Source organism: Mauremys mutica, chromosome 16, assembly GCF_020497125.1.
Source record: "Mauremys mutica isolate MM-2020 ecotype Southern chromosome 16, ASM2049712v1, whole genome shotgun sequence".
Classification (NCBI taxonomy): Eukaryota; Metazoa; Chordata; order Testudines; family Geoemydidae; genus Mauremys; species Mauremys mutica.
This window is the reverse complement of record NC_059087.1, coordinates 13,770,611-13,792,516: the sequence shown is the minus strand read 5'-3', so window position 1 is coordinate 13,792,516 and position 21,906 is coordinate 13,770,611. Positions and strand designations below refer to the sequence as shown.

General features: G+C 38.7%; 1 protein-coding gene and 1 non-coding gene across 2 annotated transcripts in view; both read right to left on the bottom strand.

Moving 5' to 3' along the window:
* Positions 1–750: 750 nt before the first annotated feature.
* The window catches only part of LOC123351035 (E1A-binding protein p400-like), a 43,596-nt gene continuing 22,440 nt past the window's right edge, over positions 751–21,906 (bottom strand). The window contains exons 19-39 of the mRNA XM_044990123.1: positions 21,585–21,655; positions 20,897–21,195; positions 20,044–20,246; positions 19,780–19,949; positions 18,534–18,730; positions 17,111–17,222; positions 16,216–16,359; positions 15,045–15,197; positions 14,184–14,267; positions 13,425–13,553; positions 12,857–12,901; positions 12,635–12,761; positions 11,693–11,937; positions 11,277–11,453; positions 9,933–10,069; positions 7,117–7,195; positions 5,213–5,414; positions 4,919–5,034; positions 2,884–3,067; positions 2,248–2,363; positions 751–1,633 (exon numbers count right to left, since the gene is read on the bottom strand). Of these exons, the coding sequence (XP_044846058.1) occupies positions 1,571–1,633; positions 2,248–2,363; positions 2,884–3,067; positions 4,919–5,034; positions 5,213–5,414; positions 7,117–7,195; positions 9,933–10,069; positions 11,277–11,453; positions 11,693–11,937; positions 12,635–12,761; positions 12,857–12,901; positions 13,425–13,553; positions 14,184–14,267; positions 15,045–15,197; positions 16,216–16,359; positions 17,111–17,222; positions 18,534–18,730; positions 19,780–19,949; positions 20,044–20,246; positions 20,897–21,195; positions 21,585–21,655 (3,053 nt within the window). The 3' untranslated portion in view covers positions 751–1,570. The remainder of the gene's footprint in view (positions 1,634–2,247; positions 2,364–2,883; positions 3,068–4,918; positions 5,035–5,212; positions 5,415–7,116; positions 7,196–9,932; positions 10,070–11,276; positions 11,454–11,692; positions 11,938–12,634; positions 12,762–12,856; positions 12,902–13,424; positions 13,554–14,183; positions 14,268–15,044; positions 15,198–16,215; positions 16,360–17,110; positions 17,223–18,533; positions 18,731–19,779; positions 19,950–20,043; positions 20,247–20,896; positions 21,196–21,584; positions 21,656–21,906) is intronic.
* LOC123351314 lies at positions 19,234–19,371 on the bottom strand. Its single transcript, XR_006574002.1, has one exon. It is a non-coding gene; the product is annotated as a small nucleolar RNA SNORA49 (small nucleolar RNA).

Sequence of the window (21,906 nt, the reverse complement as noted above, 5' to 3'; positions counted from 1 at the left end):
GTCTGTTAGTCTATAAGGTACCACAGGACTCTCTGCTGCTTTTACAGATCCAGACTAACACAGCTACCCCTCTGATACTTCAAAATTCCAATATTCATTTCACTAGCTGTGCCATTACGTTCTAGTAGTCAGCTGCTTATGTCTAGTAGCAAGCTGGAATAAAATAAATTTAAGTCTGGGATTCAGAGAAGTGGAGCTGAAATTTGCACCTGGGTTGAGATTTTTTTATTCCACATTTTGATTCTGAGCAATTTTTTGGCCAAGTTAAACAGCTGACTCATGGGGCTCAATCCTGAGGTATGCCAACCACTGGTAGCAGCAGCAGGGCTCCAGCGGAGATTTAAAAGGCCCGGGGCTCCAGCTGCTGCGGGGAGCCCCCGGCCCTTTAAGGTGCTGCCAGAGCTCCTGCAGCGGGGCTCTGGTGGCACTTTAAAAGGTCCAGGGGTCCCCGCAGTGGCAGGAACTCTGGGCCCTTTAAAGCGCTGCCAGAGCCAGGCTCAGGCGGGGATTTAAAGGGCACAGTGTGCCTGCCAGTGTGGGGAGCCCCGGGCCCTTTGAAGCACCTCCTGAGTCCTGCTGCTGCTACAGGTAGCGGCGGCCGGAGCCTGTTCCCTTTAATTTGCCCCTGAGCCCCAGGGCCTTTAAATCGCCTCTTCCGGTTGAGGCCACGCCCCCGCTCAGGACTCCGGCTTACTGGTAAGTCCTTTAAGTTACTTTCACCCCTGGACATGCACAAAGAAACAGGACAGAAAGAAAGCAATTAATATGAAAAGAAAGGACACTTTATTGTTCAACTTACACTCAGTTTAGGCAGTATGTCTGTGTTCACTGAATTCCTACTTTACAGTGCTAAAGATTCATCTAAATATTTACAGTTTGCATTTTGTTTCCATACACCTAACAGGACAGCTATTCAGTTATAGTAGATCTAACAAAAGTCAGCAGTTTTCATTGTTATGCATTCCATTTAGTGCAACACTCCACTAGTAAAATGTAGTTCTGTTTAAAGAATAACTGACTATTATTCGATATTGCTCTGGAGACAATAGCCTAGCACAATGATGAACATGTTGATTACACCTCTGTCTCAGTAACTTAGTCATTTGCTGCTTCGGTACAGAAGGATGGTCATTTTCTGTCAGCAGAAAGTATTTCATTTTAACAGATCTTTTATCTGTGCATTACAATTAATATATTGTTGAATACATTTTTCTTTTTTCAGATTTCAGTAATAACTTCTCTTGCATTTATGTCTGTAAAAAAGTGCTCAGTCTTCATTTGGAAAATAAAATGTGGACAACCTGCAGATTTTATTGTCATAGTTTAGCAAACAAAATACTGTACTTTTCTGCTTATTCTAATGTAATAATTAGTTCAACAAGGTTTCATAGATGTTTTCACAGTATTAAAGTAGGTAACCTCATGTGCACTTTTACTTGCTAATTTTGGTTGAGGCTGCTGAGTTCTGTACACCTGGAGTCAGTGTTTGGAGCGGGACTATTGTCAGGACCTGTTCCTCTATTGACTTCTGGGGGATCACCTGAGCTGTAGCCATTGCTGCAGAAATCATTCAGGCATGGTGACCAGCAGGTGATGACTGGGACACTGCCGCAGTCTGTGACTGTGCCTGAACCTAAATTATAGATGAAGATAAGTTACTAGCTGATTGTACATTTTACACAGTCAAAAATGTAAAACAAAAGTAAGAAATGGCAGAAACTCTGGAGAAGCCTGAGACTAAGAACACGACTGGAAGTCAGGAGAATGAAATGCTATTCCAAAACCTGATACTGATTTACTGAGTGGTTTTGGGCAAATCAGTTAATTTCTCGGTAATTAGTTTTGCCATTTATAAAATGGGAGAAATGAGACTGGGATTCCTGGAGTTAATAAAGAGAATATTTTGCCTTTATGTAGCAGCTCTCTGGGCATTTAAAAAAAATCACCTTACAAACGTTAATTCTCAGAAAACGCCTGTGAGGTGAGTAGTGCTTTCATTTTACAGATTTGAAGATACTCATAGAAAGATTGATTTGCTCCAGGTTACAGAACTGATCAGTGGCAGAGCTGACAGCAGAACCTTGGAAAACCTAATTTTTAAAAAAATCCTTAGCAGGTCACTTAAAGGAGAAGATCATCTCTAGTGTCTGGCCTACCGATGAGAAAAAAAAGTAGTCATGCAAAACTGTCAAAACACCACCGAAAAGCACATATAATTTGAATGAGACAGCAAACAAAGCCGCTTACCTTTTCTACACAGGAGCTTGGCCTTGAACAATCTGGGAATGAATGGCTCTGTTGCTGAGTTTCTTGATGTGTAAGTTTTGGAAACTGATGGACATGTACATCTAATGTCTGGGCTCCTTCAAATCAGCAGTAAAATAAGGTGCAAATGTTAGTATTTAGAATGTAACATTTCTTCTAAGAATATCATAAAAATGTCTAACTGTTCATATTATATTTCTATCTAACCATATACATTATTGTGATATAAAATTTAGTTTCAGAGAGGATTTAACAAAAGTGCACTTCCAACGGCAAACAGGACATTTTTCTAGTCTTGCCTACAAATTCCAGTATGCAAAATTAGACACATTCTAGACATATAAAAATAAATGGAAGGACAATCAATTATTGTGCATCATGGATATTACTACAAGTTACAAAGTTATGTTGCAACCAAATATATTGTTTAGAAGGGTGCTTTCAATGAGTCTTCTAAAAGCACCCAAAAAGTAGGAAAAATATTAGTCTATGCTATAAATTTAGTAACCTCATTTAAAAACCTTTAAAATTTAAGTGTCAAAGTGGTTCTGAAGTCCAATTAATTTAATCAATTGGAATCAATTCATAAGATTGCCTCTGAGTGAGATTTCTTTGTACCTGCTGCTTTCGGTGGATACCCAGTAGCGACGCTAATCTCAGTGACAGAGATCTCAGTAAAAGGGAGTGTTTCAACGCCTGCAAATGGTACAATTGGTGGTGGAACAGACACCACTGGAAGATTTTCCTGAGGAACTTGTGCTGCCTGAGGTATTTGGACCTGGATCTGTCCTTGTGCTTGAAGCTGGGAAGCAGAAACAAGAGTCTAAGCAGTAAGGAATCAGGATCATGTACAGACAAAGAAGGTTAGTGGTTTTTCATTAGATCTTTGCAACATGACAATTATATGTTCAGAAACTGAATATAAAAGTTATATCTAATCCACTGGAATAATTTTAACACCTAGCTCTGTTGTGTTTGGGACCTTTCTTCTTTTTTAAATATGGTACACTTGAGGTTTGTAATAGTGGTGCCAGTCATGGTAAGAGTGAGGGCTGCTCCAGGCCCAAATGCTGTGACTGCAGTGAGCTGCTAGTGTTGCAGCTCTCGCTGACAAGTCAATTGCAATTTCTATTCCATAAGATGATTAGTTGCTTCTTTAGTAACTTTTTTTTTCTGCTGCATATATGATTTGTGCAAAGCTTTCCAGGTTATGAGATAAAGATTTCATTCAATTATGGTTCTATATCCTATTTAATTTGTTAATTATAAAAAATACTTTGCACTTCTATAGTGCCTTCCATCAGAAGTTCTCAAAGCTCTTTACAGTTAATACTCACAACCACTTGCTTAAAGGTAAATAAGTAATCTGAGATTCTAAATTGCTCTGGTGACTTGCCCCAGATACCACAGTGAGGGGCTGAGTTACGAAGAGAACCTAAGGAATCTGGGCATCTGTCTCCTGTTCTGACCATTAGAGCACACTTAATAAGCTATACTAAAACACTGTACCTCTTCAGATGAAGTGGGAAAGTACTGTTTTCTGAACAGCAGAGGACTTACTGAAAGAAAGTGTGTAATGCCAGTCAACAGTGAACCTTCTGACTAAGTAGGAAGAAATGTTGATGAACTTAGAAGCATCACATTCATTATGTAGACACATCATGAAAGCAGGCAAAGGAGGGCAGATTAAAGTAATCAATGGGCATTCTCAGAAGCTCAGCCAGGGAAGAACAAAACCTCCTTTCAGGCAAAATCACGATTGGGGGGGAGGGGGTCTTGAAAATCTGGTCACCAGAAGCATCGAACTGGCATAAATGCTCGTGGTTTAAAACCATATAAACTACAAACAGTACAACAAAAATCCCCCCCCCATTCCTTTTCTGTTGGTGAAGAAATACTAAGGGCTCGTCTACACTGGGGGGGTATTGATCTAAGATATGCAACCTCAACTACATGAATAGCATAGCTGAAGTTGAAGTATCTTAGATCAATTTACCTCAGGTCCTCACAGCGCGGGATCGACGTCCGTGGCTCCCTGTGTCGACTCCGCTACCGCCGCTCGCTCCGATGGAGTTCCGGAGTCGACAGGAGCGCGTTCGGGGATCGATATCGCGTCTAGATGAAACGCAATATATCGATCCCCAAAAAATCGATCACTACCCGCCAATACGGCAGGTAGTCTGGACGTACCCTAAGAAAAGGACTGTTTCTTAAAGACAACAAGGAGTCTGGTGGCACCTTAAAGACTAAGGGATTTATTTGGGCATAAGCTTTCATGGGCACCACAAAAGCTTATGTCCAAATGAATCAGTTAGTCTTTAAAGGTGCCACCGGACTCCTTGTTGTTTTTGTGGATACAAACTAACACGGCTACCCCCTGATGTTTTTCTTAAAACATTCCTTCCTTGTGAGAGTTTTCCTACACTTTTTATTTGGACTGGAGATTAAGGGTACATCTACACAAGCTAAGGGCCTGATTCCCCTACTTATGTACACGCACTCAGCTAAGCTGTGTCTCCACTGCTGCTACCAGTGCTACTGCAGCTACACTGCTATTTACACTCACACTAGCTCAGTGAGAGCTCATGAGTATGTGTACAAGCCCAGGAATCGCACTCCTAGCTTGTAGTCAAGATGTACCCAAAGTGTGTACCTGGGACTGAATCCGTGGGACTTGCACCTCAACTGCTTCTGTCTCCTGCTGCCCAGGAAGCTGGAAATGGACAGGTGTAACTGTTTTACTAGAAAGCTGAACTCCTGTTGGCTTGGCTGTAAAAGGAAAAATATAGAAGACAATCTCTCATCAGAATGTAAACTGACATTCTTCACCTCCCATCTTCTTTTACTTAATAATTTCCAAATGAATAACGCTTACAATGCAAGTTTCTAGGGGTTTTATTTTCAGCAGCAGAAGATGAAATAAAAAGTGAAAAAAACCAGAGGTTACCTGACATAACCTGAGCCATTAAGGGCGTTTGGGTCTGCCATGTTGTCAGACCGGTGGTTAGTATCGATGATTCTGCCACAGACATTCCTGCTTGAGAACCCTGAGTAGATATTACAGTCACTAATTCTCTTGGAGCAGTGGGTACTGCAGCTGTTTGTTGCTGCCCAAGTACCACCTGAGCTGTACTTGTACCTCCCGAAGCCTAGAAAGTGTTACACAAAGTAACAAAGTATCATGGTCAATTTATTCTAGAATACGAGGTTTTTTTAAAAATACACAATACAAAGCATGATGTTTGACATATGTGCCTAGAGCCTGAGATAGACACAGTGAACAAGTATGAATGAATAAATAAATAAGTACATTTGATCTGTTCTTTGTGCTGAATGACATTTTCCATATAATAAAATCTAGCCTGGGATAAAGACCCAGGAATCTTGTCCATATTAATTATTTGACACCAATTAACATCCTTGAACAGCAAGGCTGTAATATTTAGGAGTTCAGAAGCGAAGGACAATATTTATTAGAATTTTCAATGGAAAATGTTAATTTTCTAGTGCAGGTGGCCTGTGACTGACCCTGCCAAATGTTAACTAAAAGAATGCACACCATTTCCAACCATGGGGATTTTAGAGAACTCAAGACTGTGTACTCTGATAGGCTGTGAACAATTAGCTGAGCATTTCAAAGCTTTTTCAAAATGATATTGCTACACACACAGTAAGAATGGATTGCTTCCATACTGTTTCATAGATTTGAGATTTTCACTTAAAGAGCACTGTTCATGGTCTGTGTCTAATAACTACTTTTAAAGGGTTTTATAAAGTAAATGTTTTTTAAATTAACATTAGTGTTTCATTCACTTTATCTCTTTTCCCATCATGTTGGAGGTATCCCTGACTGGTGGAGATTAAAACCTCACAAGGGACTAGATTGGATGATCCAATAGGCACGTCTGCACATCTAACTGATTTGATCTGAGTTTAGAGCATCATCAGCATTATCAGTTTAAGTGAAGACAAATGAACCTTTCTCGCCCAACCTGCTCATGCAACACCACACAAAGGGCCCAATCCTGCAATCAGATTTGCTAGTGCAGACTCCTGCAACTATGTGGTGCTTCACTAAAGTCAACTGAACTCCAAGGCCACAGGGATCAAGGCTTGCTAATCCAGTTGTAGGACCAGGACCTAGAAGAATACATATCTCTGCATATATGAATATTGAGTGGAAATATCCAAATTTCAGCTTTTTAACTAATCCTGCCAGGTTGGCTATCACAGTCTTTACTGACTGTGGCTGAAGCTGGGCTTCTGCTTGCTGTACAGCTAGCTGCTGAATTTAGAGCTGGCAAGCACACCGCTGTGGGCCTGTCTGCTGTTCAATTAAAGCCTAAAACAATAGGAGGCGGGGGGAAATATTAATTGTTGCTACCTTTTTTTCCTTTTGCATTATAGTGTTGTTTGTTTGTTACAGCTCTTCACTGTAAAAATCCTGTTTTCTCCTGCTAAAGCCTGCAAAAGATATATCCTGAAATGGGCCATTAGCTGTATGCACCAAAAATTGGGTCAGAGGAGTATGAATTACTTCATAAAAATATTGCAATACAACATGGTGCCTTTCTGCTTCTGATCTGGTATCATTTTGTGGGCATTTTAAAAGCTACGAAGTCTGAAAAAGAAATGGATCTGGAATTAACATAGGTAGAAGAAATGCTGATAGCTTTGATTTACTGGCAAATGGGGTTTAAATACTCTACACTGATAGAATGGTTTTGAAACGTCCATGAAAAATATTAATTTTCCTCAACCCATTTAAATGTTACTTGTACAGATAATACATACGTAAGGCACATGATGACATTACACAATAAAGTAAACTTCTAGAGAGAGCGAATGTACCTTTTGCTCTTTTGACATAGACACTGTACAGCAGAATGCAGCCTGAATCCTGGAGGATGGCTTGTCATCGTTATTTCTACTGGAAGTAAATATGATATAGTTTAAATAGTTGATTTTTAAAAGGTTCTATAAAAACCTCCAGGAACAGAAAATCTTGCATCATAACTAATAGCTTGTGAATAAGAAAAGATTTGAGAACTGAGAATTAGGTCCTCTCTCCCTTTATTACTTAATTCTATCATTTCTGGGCCCTAGACTTTGGGGTTATCTGTACACTTGCACAAGTTTAGTTACACTAGTTTAGTTAAAGCAGTGCAAACACAAGCAGACATACTCTATTGCAGAGGCCCCCAGACTGCGGGGTGCGCCCCCGTAGGGGGGCCCAGAGGAATATTTGTGGGGGATGGGGCCAGGCCAGCCCCCACAATGGGTGGGGAGGGAGCACTACCCAGCCCTGCTCCACTCTCAGCTCTGGCTCCATCCTCAGCAATGGCCCCCGACTGCAGCTCTGCATCCGGCCCCGGCCCCAGTCCTGGTCCCAGACTCACCCCCAGCTGCGACCCCTTTACCCTATCCATGTTCCCCCTCCTCTTGGTTCTAGGGGGACGTAGACACGGGTAAGGGGGGGCATTACCCTGAAAAGTTTGGGCACCACTGCTCTATTGGTTTAAAACTGGTTACATCGGTTTACCTTACCCTGAACCTATATAAAAGAGGTTTAAAATCTACCTAAGAGCCTGTCTAGATGAACAGTTAGTGTGCGGCAAGCTGGGGTGTAAAACTACAGCATGCCAGCCTGTTGCACACTAAGGGCTTGTCTACACTGAAAACGCTACAGTGGCATAGCAGTGGCACTGCAGCTGTGCTGCTGTTGTGCTTCAGTGTATACATTACTGATGCCACCGGGAAGGGTTCTCCCATCAGCATAAGTAATCCACCCCACTCTCCCAGAGAGGCTGCAGCTAAATTGATGGAAAAATTCTTCCATCAAGCTACCGCTGGCTATGGTGGGGGTTAGGTCAGTTTAACTACACAGCTCAGGGGTGTGGATTTTTTACAACTCTGAGCAATACAGCTGGGTCGACCTAACTCTTTAGTGTAGACCAGGCCAAACTCTTGGTGTGACCCTGCTGCTTATCCTATTGATGCATGCTAGACGTTCCCTGATGCGCTTTATACACTGCCGTTTGAAACAGCAATAGGTGAAATATACTAGGAATCATCTAGAGTGCAGGGACCAAGCAGTCAGTGCACAGCAGGCTGGAGCAATATAGATTTACACACCAGCTTGCCACACATTGTTTGTCTAGACATGCCTTAAGAGTGTCCATACACAGTTACATTGATTTAATTAAACTGATTTATTTATTTTTTTAAATCACACCTTTAGTTAAATTGATGCATCTGTGTGAAGACTAGGCCTTTGTTTGATGTCTACAAGGTTCAAAAGAGAAACTAGACAGCAAATTAGATAAGGACTGGCGTTCAGATTTACACCCTAATCCTGATCTGTATCTTGCCCATCATCTTCCCACTCTCCCTTCCTATCAAACATAAAAGTGAAAAGCAGCCATTGTTTTTGGATGTCCTAAAAATAACTGATTCAGGTTGCCAAAATACAGCCTGGATGGAACAATGAGGTTTCTCCAATAACCTTGTTTTACAGCAATTCAGACTTCCTCCTCTCTTGATGAGCAAAAGTCATAGGACTGTGGCTCTCAAGTAACAGTCATGCTATAGTGTGTGCAGAGGCACCCTGTTGTACTGGAAATCCTTGGAAGGAATTCTGTCTGACCCAAAACACACTGCGCGCACACACACACGTTCTGCCACCCTTTCAACAGATGCAACATGCACTCCAGTCCTTGCCTGGCTAGTTCTGATGGCTAGTTATCCTTTTCAGAGTAGCTAGATGTGTGAAGTGCCTAGTTTATATCAATAACCTTTAAATATGAAGGTAACTGTGTTGGTGTTTAAACTGTCAATTATTTCATTGCTGATCATTTTAGCTGAACCAAACTATAGTGCTTATCCCACAGGCTTAAAATTGCCTCTCATACTTCTGCATGTGCCAAAAGACCCAGTCGTCCTGACCCATCTAACAAAACTTCCAACTTCCCCTTTCACTGTTGTTCTACATTGTCCTCAGTTATACTTGTTGTACCCCATAGTTCAGAGTTTGGCCTCAGTAAGGTTAGAGCAACCCCCATTACACCACAATGGGATGGCACGGGTGTGGTAGAGGGCACAATTTCATCTGCAGACCACCTTACTGGACATGATGCATGACATGTAAAGAACCCAGTTTGGCTCTAAAAGCTTATTGTAAGTTAGCAGGTTGTCGGTTCTAAAAAATGGACAAATCAATGAATTTCACAATGCCATTTTTAAAGAGTCACTCTTAAGGTGGGACCACAGTTGCAGAGTTTTATGTAGTTCTCATTACTCAAAAGGATGGTAACCATATTGCTGGGATTAAGAGGGGCATAAGGGAGATAACTGATCAGTGGGGCATGCCCACCTCACCATTCATACAGCTAGCTGGCGATGCAATTGAGACATTACAACAAGTAATGTGAGTACTGCAAGTACTGAAGCATGATTTGGATTCTTCAGGAAGGTGATCATGCCAAAACTGAAATTCACAAGAATATCTGTGGAATCAGAATACCTTTGACAAGTATAATGGAATTGTCTGTGTGTTTGCATCTCTCTCACACACACACACACACACACTCTCTCTCTCTCTCACATTCGCAACATCATTTTTATCAGATTTAAAACATGTAAATGATATGGGCTTTAAGTAAACATACAGAGGTTTAACTGAGGGACTTCTTTTTCTTGCTATCTTTTTCATTAAATCAAAGCGACTCATGTAAAGTTGGGTGTGTGCAGCATTCTGATCTTCAGCATAGATTTGCCTGGTACAAACAGGGTGACTACTGATGTTCTGAAATAAAAATAGCATCAGATGATAAATGCGATAAGTCACCACTGTAATATCTCAAAAATTATGGTTTACATTAAAACGGACTTTGACACATTCTAATTCAATTTTTTGCCACTTGAAGATACTAAAAATAAATAACTGCCTTGTCATTTTTGTTTTAAAGTTTACAAACTAATCAGTTATTAAATAGTCACTTCTATAGTGCTTTTCACCATCAGGGAATTTTGGAAATGTCAGTTAAACCTGAGAATACCATGTAATTTCCTAATTTTACAGATAGAAAACTGAGTCAAAGACATGAAGTGACTTGTATAAGGTTATTCATCAAATCAGTGTCAGAGCAAGGAATAACACATATGAGTTTTGTTTCCAATGATCAGACCGTGTTTCTCTCTTTTTCTGGGGAGAGAAACATATTTGCATAAATAATAAGCTCATATCTGTGGTTCATCTCTCACTCTAAGGACTCAAGAAATGTTTTTATAATAATAGGTGTGTGCATTGTCTGTCTCTCTCTCTCTCATATAACTCAACTTGATTTGACTACTAAATGTAAAATAAAATTATTCGTTTAGCTCTAATTAAGACATATTCAAACAGAATTTACTACTGTGCTGTAACTTGTTTAACTGAAACACTAAAATCAGTCTGCTCTTCTCTATAAATTATTCTCATTTTATTCCAGGATGTCCGTTTCAATCCTTAATTAGTGACAGAGAATCAGGCTTTGGTGAAGCTTGAACCACCTTTGCTTGGATCAAATTTAAGTACCCAGACGATAAGGGAAAGTTATAATCTACACCATAGTATGAACGTTAATTCAGATTTTTTAATTTCTTAATATCAGATGTAATCACAATCATTTATTTTGTTAATCTATATATTCTGTACTCTGTTACACCACTGTATTCTATTCAAACTAGTCAGTCAAAGTAGGCATGTAAAATGTCCAGTACTAGCGGAATACATTTTGTAAATTTATTTAATGTGCTATATTAAACATACTCAGTATTGATTGTCTAGTGTGAGAAATGTGTATAATGCTTGCCAATAGACCATGGTATACAGAGTTTTACAGTATATGCTTGCTGAACACTAGGGCAGCTTTTCAGTAGATCAAGAAAAATGCTGTACAGTCTACAATGCAAACTGAATAAATTGGTGCCCCTAATGTGTTAAAGGAATGCACAATTCAATTTAAACTCACCTTTCCTTCCTCTCTTGGAATAACAACATTTTCATATCGATTTTGGCAGTGTTTTGGTGAGCGATAAACTTGGTTATAGGAGTTAACAAGGTCACTAACAAGATCCCAATTGGGTGTGTGCACTGGTGACATAATGGCAAGATTTGAAGGACGCTCCAGTAACTGAGTCTTCACTGCCTGGAAAAGAAGATGGTAGAAGACTCAGGATGTCACTACTAATACTACAAAGTGTAAAGTAAATGTTTTGTGGGAGGGGGTGTCACCAAATTAATTAGATTTCACAGATGCTGAAAATAACTTTGTAGAGAGAAAGTCAGAGAAAAGTTATTTCTGGAGCCAATAAACAAACTATAGTTAAAAGCAAAAATTAAAAAAAACTCAAAAAGCCCAATAATGAAACAGAAGGACTTTATTACTTGTAGCAGCGCCCAGTCTTCACTGATCAGCCACTCAGGATTGTCTTGTCCAGCTGCTGCCCGTCCAGCCTCAGCAGCTGGTTTGACAACAGCAGGCAAAGGTTTTGCAAAATATGTTTGCTGTTTCAGCAGGATGGTCTTCTGCTTGTTACCCTTTCGACGCATTTTCAACATTCTTGGAGTCGCTCGGTGAAAAAGTGACTGAGGAACAGCCACTTCTCCATGACGATGTTTATTCCTCCTACCTGCAGTTATCAGTGGAAAGAGAGGATCTTTTCAGTGAAAGGATGGACGGAACTTTGTTAAAGCAAAAAAATCCATAACAAAAAAATGACTATACCAGTCATCTGGCTCTACTAGAGAACTGTTCACAATACTGTGTCTTGCATGTAAAAAGGGGTCTACCTTCATTTTATTGTCAGCTATGAATAAATTTAATAAGACCAGTGATTTCTAACTTGCCTCTTCAATCATAATAGCTATGACTTCCTTTAAATATTACTAAGCCACAGCTACTATAGTTTTTCATTTTTGTTTTTACTGTAGCTTAGATAATGTACTGAATGTGATTCTCAAGACAGGAAATAAGCCTAATTGGGGGTGGGGGCAAGAGGGAGAATAACAGGTTTCACAGCTCAGTCCCTGTTTATTCTCTGAAATAGAAATAGAAATGAATGAATGAAATTAAGGTTAAGACTTCTGGCACCCAATTTTCAAAAGGCACTCCACCCTGTCTCTAAATCAGCACTCAAAATCATTCACATCAATTAAAAAAAACCTAATTTGCTTAGAGAAATAGTATACAAAACTTCCTATTCTTTAGGTGTGAACATATATATGTTTTTTAAAATTTGGCCACTTGAGTTTGTGAAATTTTCCATTTTATTTACAATGAAATAAATAAGGAAAGGCTACCAGATGGATCCATTCTGAATTGCTTACTCTCCTTCCTGGCATACAAAGGGGGCAGCTTAGACTCTGAAATTGGTGTGGAATCATACATCAGACACGTGACAGAATCAATGTAGACGTTATTGTGATCTGGAAGCAGAGTAAGGGGAGTCCAAATCTGAAAAAAAAAAACCCACAGATTATATATCATCATGATTAGTTAACTAGCTGCAGATAGGTTTATTTCCTCTTCAAAAAAAGTTACTGACTTACTGGCATTCTTTCTATTTGCCCATCTGGGTCTTCATAGACATATTCCTGTACAGGAAAGATACAACTCTTAATGATACCTGTGAAGAGATCTCAACATATACAAACAAGCAGCTAACAATGAATAGGTATATTTACAATAACTATAGTAAATAAGTTATATTTAATTTTGGAGTAAATGTAAGTGCATTAATGAAGCAGATCAGCTTCAAGTGCAGCACACTATCACTCCCAGCCGCATCAGTGCTTTCATTTCCACCTGCTTCTCCTCTGCCTCCTCTCATGCCTCATCCCTAATCTCACTTGACTGCCCATTTTTTGCTTTGCATTGCCAACAATGCCAGATGTCAAGACAAATCAGCCTATAGACTTGCTGTTTTTTTCCCCCAAACAGAAACCATCAATTAGGAAAGATTAGAGTCACTTCTGTGGACAAGACTGCAAACGAGAGTTAAAGGGTACAAGGTGGGAGCCAGTGTGATAGGTACCACCAACTCACCCTTAAATGCACCACTGATCATCACAAAAACAATTTCATGAAAGGCAAGGACTACGGTTACTTTGAAATTACCATGTTATATGCATCTTGCCTAGTGTAGGTTAGGAGCTCTTCCTCCTCTTCCCACTGCATTTTATCTTCCTTTTCCTTCAGCTTCTTGATATGATTGACTTCCCACTCTCTGTTTGCAGTTTTCGACTCCTTTCAACAGGGAAATTCAGTAAAATTAAATTAAGCCTTACAGCATTGCAAATCTCAGAAAGTAACTACCTAGCTTTTCACAAAAAATTAAATGATATTTAGAAGTGGATTGCCACATATGTGGATATGATAACTAAGGAATGGAAGCATTTATTGACATGACAACATAGTAAACTCTGTACCACTAAGATCAACCTGAATTCTCATGGAGTAAGACAGGAAATGCCAGGACACAGAAACAAACCTACCACTCCATCCATATACACAAAACTTATTTTAGCAAGGGATAAATGCTCACTAAGTCTTTTTTGTCCTATTTAGTGTTTTTTTTTTAAATGTAATGTTAAGCACAATCATTTTGAACAAAGCTTCAGTGACTAGAGTTCCAGTAGTATTTTTCTAATGTATTTATTTATTTAGTGTGTGCATAGTCGTCTAGCCAATGGCATCTTTGGTGGTGTGCTGCAGTTCTAGGCCATTGCTGAACCTAGTCAGCAGGCATTCATTGACAACGTGCGTCATCGTCTGTATTGCGCCGCAGCTGCACAAAGGGCTGTCACGAAAGCCTCGGCGATACTGGTTACCATTTTTTTAACGGTATATTGCCAGTAGCAAAATGTATTTCCTTACCTCATTGACTTTCTGCTTTCCCTGATCATTGTAGTCATGAAATAATTCCAAGTAATTCAAAGCATACTTTTCAATTGGCGTCAGCTGTTTAGGAAAACACATTTTCAAATACTGCTAGTTATTTAGGTTTATAATTAAAATACAAACCTATTTTACCAGTTATTTAGGAAAAAGAGCATTCTTTATTTCTGACACACAAAAAAGTAGCATGGTCTGATGGTCAGAACATAGGCCTGAGGGCCAGAAATTCCCAAGTTCTAATCCTAGCTCTGTTACTGACTCACAGTATGGCCGGGGACAGGCCAGAATGTCTTGGTCTCCATTTTGCCATCAGAAAAAGGAAGATAATACCACCTGAACACTGTAAAGAAGCCTTAATTGCTTTCCAGTAAGCAGGATATTAACTCTCTGTTTAGTCCCTGCACGGGGTGTCCGTAGAGCAACAAGGAGGCAGGGATGGGATACGAAGGTCTAATCAGACTAAGGAAATAGAAGAAACTCTAAAAATAGCTAACTTGATCATTAGGAAGAGGATAGAGGGTTGCACATACATCTGGGAAAAAGTGCTGGGCTGTAACCCAAGCTGGGGTTGCTTTCTGGGTATGTAAAACCATTTACTTTTACCCCAGAGCACTGACTCTCTCAAGCGAAAACTTGCTGATTGAAAAGTTTGTGTTGATGACCCAATAGACAGTCTGAGCTAGTTATGCCAATCACCCAAGGCTTTGCAATTAATTGCTGTTTGATGCCAGTGAGGTGATGTTGGGGTATTTCAATAAAATTCTGTTTCATTACCACACAGGAAGCTATTTTCAAAATGTTTCCAAAGGTTAGATATAAAAATAAGAGACATAATTCTACCAGATCCATAATGTCATCCAATTCCTTTAACTGTGACGGAGCCTTAATACTTCTTGGACAGCGTAACTCTGAAGTTACTTCAGTTCTTGACTCAATTCTTGCCTCTTGTGCATATTTTCCAAGATCCTCTTTTCTCTGTTCAACGCTAAGAGCCTTTAGAAAATATTAAAAACATTGTAAGAAAAAAAACAGTGTGATTGTAGTAAAAAGTTACACTGGAATTGGACTTTACTCTCAATTTTAGAAAAGTAAACACACTTATGAGAATCTTAGCTGAATATAAAGCCATTTTTCATTTGATTTAATGAACAAAGCTAGGAATAGGGCAATAGCACAACTGTGGAATTAAAGAACTGGTGATGTGCACAAACAATAATGGTAGTTTTCTCATCATTGACCTCTCTATTTTCTTTATTACCTCAGATTTCAAAAATCACCACACAATTTTTTAGCAGATGTGCTAAACAAAATGAGAACATAGGATGTGCCCTCATCCATCAAAGAAAAAAAATGTCTATGATGGTTAGAGTTTACTTCAACTAAGAATTGGGATCAGATTTTAGCAATACAAATCTATGGCATGCTACAGAATGAACAGTTCCAAAGCCTTATTCTCTGGAGTGCTTGCTGTAATCATTTAGTTCATTCTTTAAATTTAATCTTACAAGGATTACCAATAGATCTGTGTGTAACACTCAGGCATATATCATTATAGTATTTAAATTATGATTTTGTTGACCACAATCTTTTCTAGGTGTGATTCATGTGGAATTTATATCCCAAGTTTTGTTTTGCGTTTCAGGCAAAAAACTTCAGCCCAAATCACTGACTTTCATATGATTTCATATTACAGCACCGCAAAACCCACTGAATTTACATGGTTTTGATGCAAAACAATAAAACTTTTGCTTTACCCCAAAACTCTGCCACAGTGCACCCCAAAGAAGAATCTAAGCAAGTTTTTCAGCAAATCTGGGCAGAATCTGTATGCACATGAATGATGCCAAGACATCATACTGATCCCTGAGCGATTATGTCTAAATTAAAACTTTTTTCATTCTTGATACTATGCAAAAGTTAAAATATTGGGGTACAAGTAACCTGTCTAATAACAAAAACACTTCAGTGGAAATGAAGTCAGGCTATTAGTATTTCTGTTCCTCTCTCTTACCTCTGCAAAAAGTCGTGCAACTTTGGACGAAATTGTTTCTGCCAGAGAAGGTTTCTCAGAAAGTACCACAAACTCCCCAGCTTTGACTCTGAAATCAAGGTCCTCTAACGAAGAATGGACTTCACATAACTCCTGGGCAGTTTGCTGAAAGTCAAAAAGGTGTTTTAGATTCCCAATTATAATTAGAAAATTTGAAATGGCTGATTTTATCTTAAATCCACATTCCTGGTTCTTTCAGTAAACAGTTTGTCCATGAAGGGAGAATTATAATTGCATTACCTATTACCTATGAAAATTCTTAACACATAATACAAGATGATCTTAAAGTCATTCTCAACGTGACCTGTCTTGACAATGGTATCATATGACAGGTCTTGCCTTATGGAATGCAGAGGACATAAAAGAGTTACCCTATTTCTTTCTACAGCTCATCTTGTCCACAGTGGGAAATGGGAGTCATTGCTGAAACAACTTATTTTCATTTAGCCTAACAGTGTACCACCAGGAAATTAATTTTTAAAAAAATCACCCCACACAAATCTGAAAAATTCTTCTGGATGAAATTTTACTTTAAATGTAAAGGAATGTTTCTACATTCATTTAATAGTTACTAAGTGCTACAGACCAATCGATGTAGCTTTTAAACTAGCCTTGTAAAATCATCATGAAAATTTCCTATGCGGGCACAAAATGTACTGTTAAAATAATAGTTTAATTTTATGTGCTTATGAAAGATATTACTAGCCCCAGGCAAAAGGCTGCTCTTTAAGACAGCAATGCTGCAAGGTGTTGAGCACTCTGATGCCAATCCAGTAAGGCTCTCAAATATGCACTTAGCTTTAATTTTCATGCATCTTCAATAATACTATTCACATGCTTAAACATTTTAAAGTACCTGTGTTAAAAATGTCATAGGATAGTTATTTGCCTGAGTGGCTACTTCTTTAATCAAACATTTAGTGCCATTTTTCAACAGCATCTCCTCTACGGAATTACCACTTACAAGCCTGTGGAACAAAACACCGAGTAAATACAGCAACATTAAAAACATGTTCTTCTGAAATTAAGCATTTAACAGCTAACTTTCTTTATATTATAGCGGTGTCTAGCAGCACAAATTTAGTTCAGGGCCTGTTAGGCATTTTCATTAGAGACCTTGATTTTTTCAAGCAAAACTTCAAAGTTCTTTTACAAGTTCAAATATCACTTTCAAAACACAGTTATTTTAAAAATACAGGACAAAGTTTGGAATAAAAAAACAACTTTATGTAAAAATAACTTCAAAACATAAAAATACTTGCAGTGCATATCCCCAGTATGAAAAAGTCCACAATCTATACCTCCTGTTGATCTCCCTCAATAGCTTCAAACATTTAGAAGGGCAACTGTCAGGCTACAACTACTATACGTGGCACTTCATAGAAGCTAAGCAAGTGTCCATATGCTTAGCCCTCTGTTCAGGAATGAGCAGAGTCACCTAAGAGAAGCCCTCCATCACTAGTAGTGTCGGGAGATGACTGCGCTCTATAAATACATCAGAGGGATCAACACAAGAAAGAAAGAGGGAGTTATTTAAGATAAAGGCCAATGTTGGCACAAGAACAAATGGATATAAACTGGCTATCCACAAGTTTAGGCTTGAAATTAGATGAAGGTTTCTAACCATCAAAGGAGTGAAGTTTTGGAACAGCTTCTGTATCTTGAAGTCTTTAAATCAAGATTTGAGAACTTCACAAACTCAGCCAGAGGTCACGGGCCTATTACAGGAGTGGATGGGTGAAGTTCTGTAATGTGCAGGAGGTCAGACTAGATTATCCTGATGATCCCTTCTGGTGGTAAGTCTATGAATCTGTGAGACTAGAGCCTCATGATCACCAACACCTGCTGGTCAATGGTTTCAAAAGCTACCAATAGACTTCAGTCAGCCAGGACATTTATTGTCCATCACCATCAAGAGGTTGTCAGGCATATTAACCGTAACAGTCAGAACAGAATACTGAGAAATATAGATGATTTAGAATATGAGAACAGAAAAATGGAAGAGGAAGACAGAGATATAATGATGGAAAAGAACAAGGTTTTAAGTTTCCCGTTAGTCTTAAGGGGGGGAAAAAGTCTTCAGATGGAGAATATCCCAACATCAGAATGCAAATGTTTTATAGTGGAACTGATTTTAGTAGAAGCAGAGTTCAGCCAACATTGAGCACTTTTGAAAACCCCACCCCAAAGCCATTGCTAGGAGCACTTCGGCCAGTCTAAGTATTTTCCCCCTTTTCAGTTTTACAGCAGATACACTGGTTTCTAAATACTAGTGTCACCTGTATATGTGGATGTCTTTGTTTCTCCCAATTGTATCACACCATTCCTGAGCTTTTGCATGCATCAGTGGATCTAAATCAGTGTCACAGAACACAACAGTGTTTGCCTCTATGTGACTGCCACTCATGGAAGGACTGTGGGAGGAAAGAATGGCACAGAAGATTCGCTTATCTCTGTTGAATCTTTTTATCAGCTCCTAAATGGGAAAAAGTGAGTGTTACAACTCCAAATTGTTGTACATGAAATCTTTGAACTATGTTTTTACTGCATCTTAAGAACAAGATCTTAAACTTCTAACTTTTTTATTTCTGTGATCTAGGTCAAAAGTGTTAACAAAAAGACTGTGAATGTCTTATAAACTGACACAAATAAATAATCCTAAATTTAATTTACATACTATTCTGAAATGTTTTAGAATCAGGCTTTAGTTGACCAATTTAAATACTACAGGTCTATGCAGTCATTCCATTTATCCTCTATAGAACACATCACAAATATCTTCTTTTGTTGTTACTTTCTTCTTGATTTCTCTTTTTATTTGCTAAATTGAATCCCCCCAGTACTGTGCAGATTGCTATGCTGCTTTAAGGCAAAATATTTTTCTTGATGTTTTACTCTGTATCTGGCTTAAAGCACAGTGATATATATTATATATGAGATGAAAAATGAGAAAGAAGAACTAACTATGTTATGGAGGTTAATGTTTGCTCAAATTGTAGACCCCAAAGGAAATGCAGAGTCCTACTGGGGAGGGATATGAGCATATTTTTAATTTATCCTCAGGCAATGCCAGGGCACTATACAGGCAAAAAAGCCCCTGGAGTAAGGCTGAGGAAAAGACGACAAACTTAAAAACACTCACCGTGCATTTACAGACAGTATAATCACAAGCATTAAGTCACGAATATTATTAAAACATAAGAGCTACTGTTCATCTCTGGATAAAATGATTTAAGGCTCTCTACAAGAAATAATCATGAAGCAGGACAACTCAGGATATGCGGTCTTGGCAACTTCCTCTCTTCCTTGAGACCTAGCAATTTAATTGATCTGTTTTTACAAAATGTGTTTTCTGTGCTACTACCACTTAGTTGTTCTAGCCAAATACATAATAGGCCTATGGCACTGCCAAATAGGAAGACTTTGTTTTTAAAATCAGAGTGCTGTCGTATAAATCTCCACTTGGGCTTTCTTTCTCCAGTTATATGAATTAGTAATAAACAGATGTTAAGAGGCCTCTCTCACCAGATATTGCTCACAGTTGACATTTTCATCAATTCTTATGTAGGTGAGAAAACGGACATTTAAGAACAGCTCCAATATATCTAACATTAGAATCATCTGTGTTAGAATCAGCGCACGGTGTCCTTTAGATTTCAACTTCTGAAGCAAGACAGCAAGAGCTTCCAATTTGCCTGTTTTTGAAGAGAATAATATAAAGGTTTTCATGCAGCATTCAAGTGTCAGAGAAAAGAGGTCTGTATAATATTGCCACCCATTCTCCTTTACCTGAATCAAACTGCACCAGTCGGCGGTCAGGGAACTGTAGTAAGCGTGGAGTTGTAATCTGTTGTAGGTGATGTAAATAGGGAGCTGCCTGCTCTTTAAGATTCTGCTTGAAAATTTTCATTCCATGCCTATATGAAGGGGGAGGATTTCCGACACGCAAATAGGCGGGAGCAGCAACTGCTGCCGGCAGCACACAGAGAGTGCTGTAAAATGAAGCAAAACTTTAATATAGCCTGAGCTGCTAAAAAATCCACAGTCTATATGGAACACTGAGCTAAATATTCAAAACCAGTATTAAAATATTAAGTGTCTGCCAACATAATACCTCATCCAATCATCAGCCTCATATGTCTTTATGGGGGTTTTTTTTTGTGGATGTAAAATGTTTAATATTTGTAGATAACCTGGGATTACCATGCAATTTACAACTATAGTACCTTCTTACCTGCCAGGATACAAAATGTAGACACAGCACAGGGGAACAACTAAACATGAAAGCAGCAAAGAGTCCTGTGGCACCTTATAGACTAACAGACGTTTTGGAGCATGAGCTTCCGTGGGTGAATACCCACTTCGTCGGATGCATGTGTAATTAAACATGAGGGAAACAAGAAATAGTGCAGGAAACTTGATGTAACAGATTTACTTTCTTTAGCAAAAAAAATAGTTTTCATGATTCTGCAGTTGTAATATATATATTTTACAGAAGGGAAAGCTTTGTGGTAAAGTTTGTGTAAGACAAATGTAAATAAGTCTATTAATAGGACAGCTGAGAGGAATGCCTTCAGAAAATCCCAGATTTTACTACCAGATAAAATATAGATGTGTCAGTTTTATATTAAACTACAATTACCTATTAATATAATCCTTTAGGGATTCCTGTCGCTGATCGGATGTCAGGATCAGGGTTTGCAATGGATCATTTTGGCCTCGTGAGGCACTTGACGAAAGGCAACAGTTCACAAAACCAGCCCACATCCATTTGTTGTCCCTGGTAGAACTCTGCTGAGGAATCTTTTTTTCACCAATCAAAGAACAAATTCCCAACAAGTCTCTGCCATACAATGGGACTCTGGAACAACGTCGCTCATTTCCAGAAAATATTCTGTCCAGGCGCTCTTTTAGGTGCCTGTTCCTGTCCTCAAACGCTGTCTTTTATAATGAAATTCTGTTATTAATACACTTTGACTAGATATAGCTTATGTAAACAAAAGAACACACAAACATAAGTCGTGCAAGAAAAACTTTACCTTAAGTGTGAATTCCAATAATGAAAGTGTGGTAAGATTAGGTAACAAACAAAATGCAGTAAAGAATTGTACAAGGATAATGAAAATGTAGATGTTGGGTTAGGACATTTTAAAGCAATCAACAAAATTAGTTTTCCCATGTCATGGCAACTTTTCTGCTACCTTACACAATATGTGAATTACAGCAGGAGGTATATTCTGCATGCTTTGTTAACACACTGTTCTACTTGGTAGACACACACACACACACACCCCTTCCCTCCCTCCCTCCCACCATATCTAGTATTATACCTGGGTTGGACATTCTAGGGTAGATACAGATTTTGATTCAGTTTCTGGATCATCCACTGCCAAATTGGTAACTGCATTTTTTCCAGAAAACAAACAGACAAAAAGAAGGTATTTATTTCATAGCCGATATAAAATTTCATTTGATGGATACAAATGATATTCTGATATAGGGATCTACTGCTCTCTAAAAACGCCACACATCAGCAAAGAGAAAAAGACTGATATGTATATACCATCTTTCATTCAAAGATCCCAGAAGGCTTGACAGATTTCACAAAGAACATAACAGATCTAATAATACAGAGGGAGTAACTGGTGGCTT